This window comes from Temnothorax curvispinosus, unplaced genomic scaffold, assembly GCF_003070985.1.
Source record: "Temnothorax curvispinosus isolate PA1 unplaced genomic scaffold, ASM307098v1 QBEX01018469.1, whole genome shotgun sequence".
Lineage (NCBI taxonomy): Eukaryota > Metazoa > Arthropoda > Insecta > Hymenoptera > Formicidae > Temnothorax > Temnothorax curvispinosus.
The window spans coordinates 1-3,095 of record NW_020228249.1 but is presented as its reverse complement, the minus strand read 5'-3'; the positions used below and the strand labels follow the sequence as shown (position 1 = coordinate 3,095).

Here is a 3,095-nt window from a genome sequence, read left to right as displayed (position 1 = left end):
ACACACACACACACTCTCTCTCTCTCTCTCTCTCTTTTTTTCTTCACAGATAACTCTTATATTTTACTTACTTTAATCAATTAAATTTATTTACAAATTGTTCCTACCTAATATTGACTAGACAGGGAATGTCTTCATCGCAGTGCATGAATTATACTAGGGTATTTTTGTATATGGATCGACATATCCGTAGATATTAATTGTTCTATGTAGACATTAAAATTTTCTTATTATACACGTATACAATGTAAATACCGCAATAGTATACATCTATACAGAGTGTAAATTCAAGGAGCGGCCCTTTTTTTAGTTTTTTATTCAATTTCAAATCGATTTGTTCTTAGCAAGAATATATGTTATAATCAATCTTTTAATTACAAATGTATCCACTTGAATCTATTCAAATTAAATAAAAAACAAAATTATTCATATACTTGCATTCCTGAAATTTAATTCCCGGGAAAGTCTTCGTTTTCAATCGCTCATAGCTTAAAAACTTAATCGATCGATATTTTTGTTAAGAAAAAATCGATTCTAAATTAGCAAACAAATACTTATTAAATAAAAAATGCCTCTGTAAATCTGCACATTACATATATTCACGATGAAAAAGATGTGGAAAATTTGTTTAACCAAAATTACTGAGAATATGATAATATTAAATTTATATATTTCTGATAGCTCGAACATTTTTTTTTTTTTGCAAGAAGTAATGTCTCAGTTTCTCTCTCAATTTAATAAGATATAAATGGACAACAATTTCACCGTTATCACAAATTCCATAATCTGCTACGTCTCATTGCGCACCAATTCAGTTCTCAAAGGAATAGCCAGCCGTTAGAATATCGGCTTCGATCGGCATTTTTCGTCGTCACTTACTGTGAACAGTAGTAGTCCTCCTCTTGATTTCGACCTGGTCAACAATGCCGTCGCTCTCCTTATCTTGATGGGCGGTCATATGTCTAGTGAGATGGTGCCTCTCACGGAAGCTCTCATCACAGACGGGACACCTGAGTTTTTCCTCCCTCCTCCTCCTTGCCGCCTCGCCCGCACTCTCACTCTTGTGGTGAGAGCGCATGTGGTAGACCAGGTCGGAAGTCATACGGAACGACAGGTTGCACTTGGCGCAGACGTTCTGCGCCGGTAAAGTCAGAGCGGCAAACGACGGCGGCAAGAGGCCGGCCACCCCGGCGGCCGTAGCCAGGAATCTCGGCCTGGCGAGAGCGTCCGCCATCGGTGGGAATACGGAGATGGGGTTGTAGGGAAGATTGGGATAAACTGGCGGAAGATCCGGTCGAAAAGCGGGCATCTTCGGACTGGGCACCTTAGGCGGCTGAGCGATCTGCGGGATTTTCAAGTTCTCCAACAGCCCCGTCTGACCGGCCTCTGCTCCCATGGTCAGAAAAGGGTACGCCATCTTGGTAGGAAACGGCGCATACTTGTAGCTCGTCGCACCGGGCAACGACACCACCGGCGGACTGACGCTGCTCTGATAACTCGCGCGATCATCCGGCGATATCGATGACCTCGGCGATGCTTGGCCGTCGTCGTTGAAGCCGTTCCGCTGCCCGATCAGATTTACCTTCGTGAAGGCACTGCGGGATTCCCCGTGGCGATCGGTCGCGCAGGAGATACCAGTCTCGTAAACCTTCGGGCAGGCCAAGATCGAAGAATCTGTCGAATCCGGACAGGTCAGCATAGACTGATGATGGCCGATGAAGGTAGGCGGACTCGGGGTCTTCTGAAGCCGACCGCCGGTCGGCGCGTATCTCCTCCTGTCAGAATCTGGCGAAAGCCCTGGCAAGGTTGGCGTTAAGGTTCTGGGTGATACGTATGGTGGACTGAGTGAGTTCTCCGTGCATTGCAGCAATCTTCTTCTGTCTGAACCACCGCCAGACTCGTTGTCGTAGTGTTTGATAGTGAGGTTTTGCGGCAGCCTGTCAGTGTCCAAAACGTTGTCCACGGAGATGTCGTCTCGCGAACGGTCCTTCCGTCCGGTTATCAATCGCAGTTTTTCGTGCTGACGACGCGCCAGGTTCTCATCGGGCGCTACGAGGAAAGCGACATCGAAGGAGCGCTTGCTAGCTCGTTGAAGGGGGTACGAAGCGTCGGGCGTGACGTCGCTGATGGACGCGGGGCACGCCGACGTTAATGCCGTCGTGGCCGGCGTCGAGGTCGCGGGGGTGGCGCGGTCGATGCCACCCGTGCGATCTTCCATTGTCATCCTGCTCGCTCCGGATGATCGACCTACGACAATGACGGTGAGTGGACAGTGAGTGCTAACGTCGCAGCGATTCGGAGTGATTGATCGACCAAAATTTGATACACTTGGCCCAGATGTCCTACATTCGAGAAGCATAAATCGGAGCGAAGCAAGTTTGTCGAAATAATTGAGAAAAATTTAAGCACGTTTTCTTCTTATTTACGCGTGTAACATCAAGTTCAAATGTTCTTGTAATTGTCATTATGAAAGTTAAAGTGATATCGGTAATGAAAGTGCAATACTTTATAAACATAAAGCGTTAGGTAAAATATGCTACCATTCCAAATTTTATTTTAGAAAAACATTGATACATATATTATAAATTAAAATACGGTCTATATTATAATCTGTAATTTATGTACAATTGTGTTAGCAAAAAGTTTTTAAATTTAGAAATTTCTTTTGTTTGTAACTATTATCCAAAAGATTGATAGTATAATAGTAAAAAATCATACTTAATCACATAATCGTAACATTACTATCAATCTATATTTTTTGCTATTGATATGTGTGATATAATTTATTCCTATATCTCTTTCAATAATTATTTTATACAAGTCCTTTTTTTATATTGCGACTCGTAAAAACTAAATTTTATTAATATAAGTAAGAACTGTAATATGACTACCCATAATGACATTACAAATTAGAGTACCGTTTTAAGTAATAAAAAGAAATAAAAAAGGCTTCTAGAAAAAATGTATGACTTATTTTAGACACTTGTGTATTCCGTTATATATAATCACATAAGTGACAGAATAGTACCTACTTACCAGATTGTGATGGCAAGTGTTTTCTTCTAAACACACGCGGTCTGTAAGCTATACTAATT

At 42.1% G+C, this 3,095-nt stretch overlaps 1 protein-coding gene across 1 annotated transcript; it reads right to left on the bottom strand.

Moving 5' to 3' along the window:
- Positions 1-395: 395 nt before the first annotated feature.
- Positions 396-2,224, bottom strand: LOC112468431. The gene has a single exon (XM_025037594.1). It carries the CDS (start codon positions 2,222-2,224, stop codon positions 872-874), a length of 1,353 nt encoding a protein of 450 aa, XP_024893362.1. The 3' UTR covers positions 396-871.
- Between the last annotated feature and the right edge of the window lie 871 nt (positions 2,225-3,095).

Excerpts from the sequence above, each read along its gene's own strand:
- LOC112468431 (XM_025037594.1), bottom strand. The coding sequence starts at position 2,224 with ATGACAATGGAAGATCGCACGGGTGGCATCGACCGCGCCACCCCCGCG.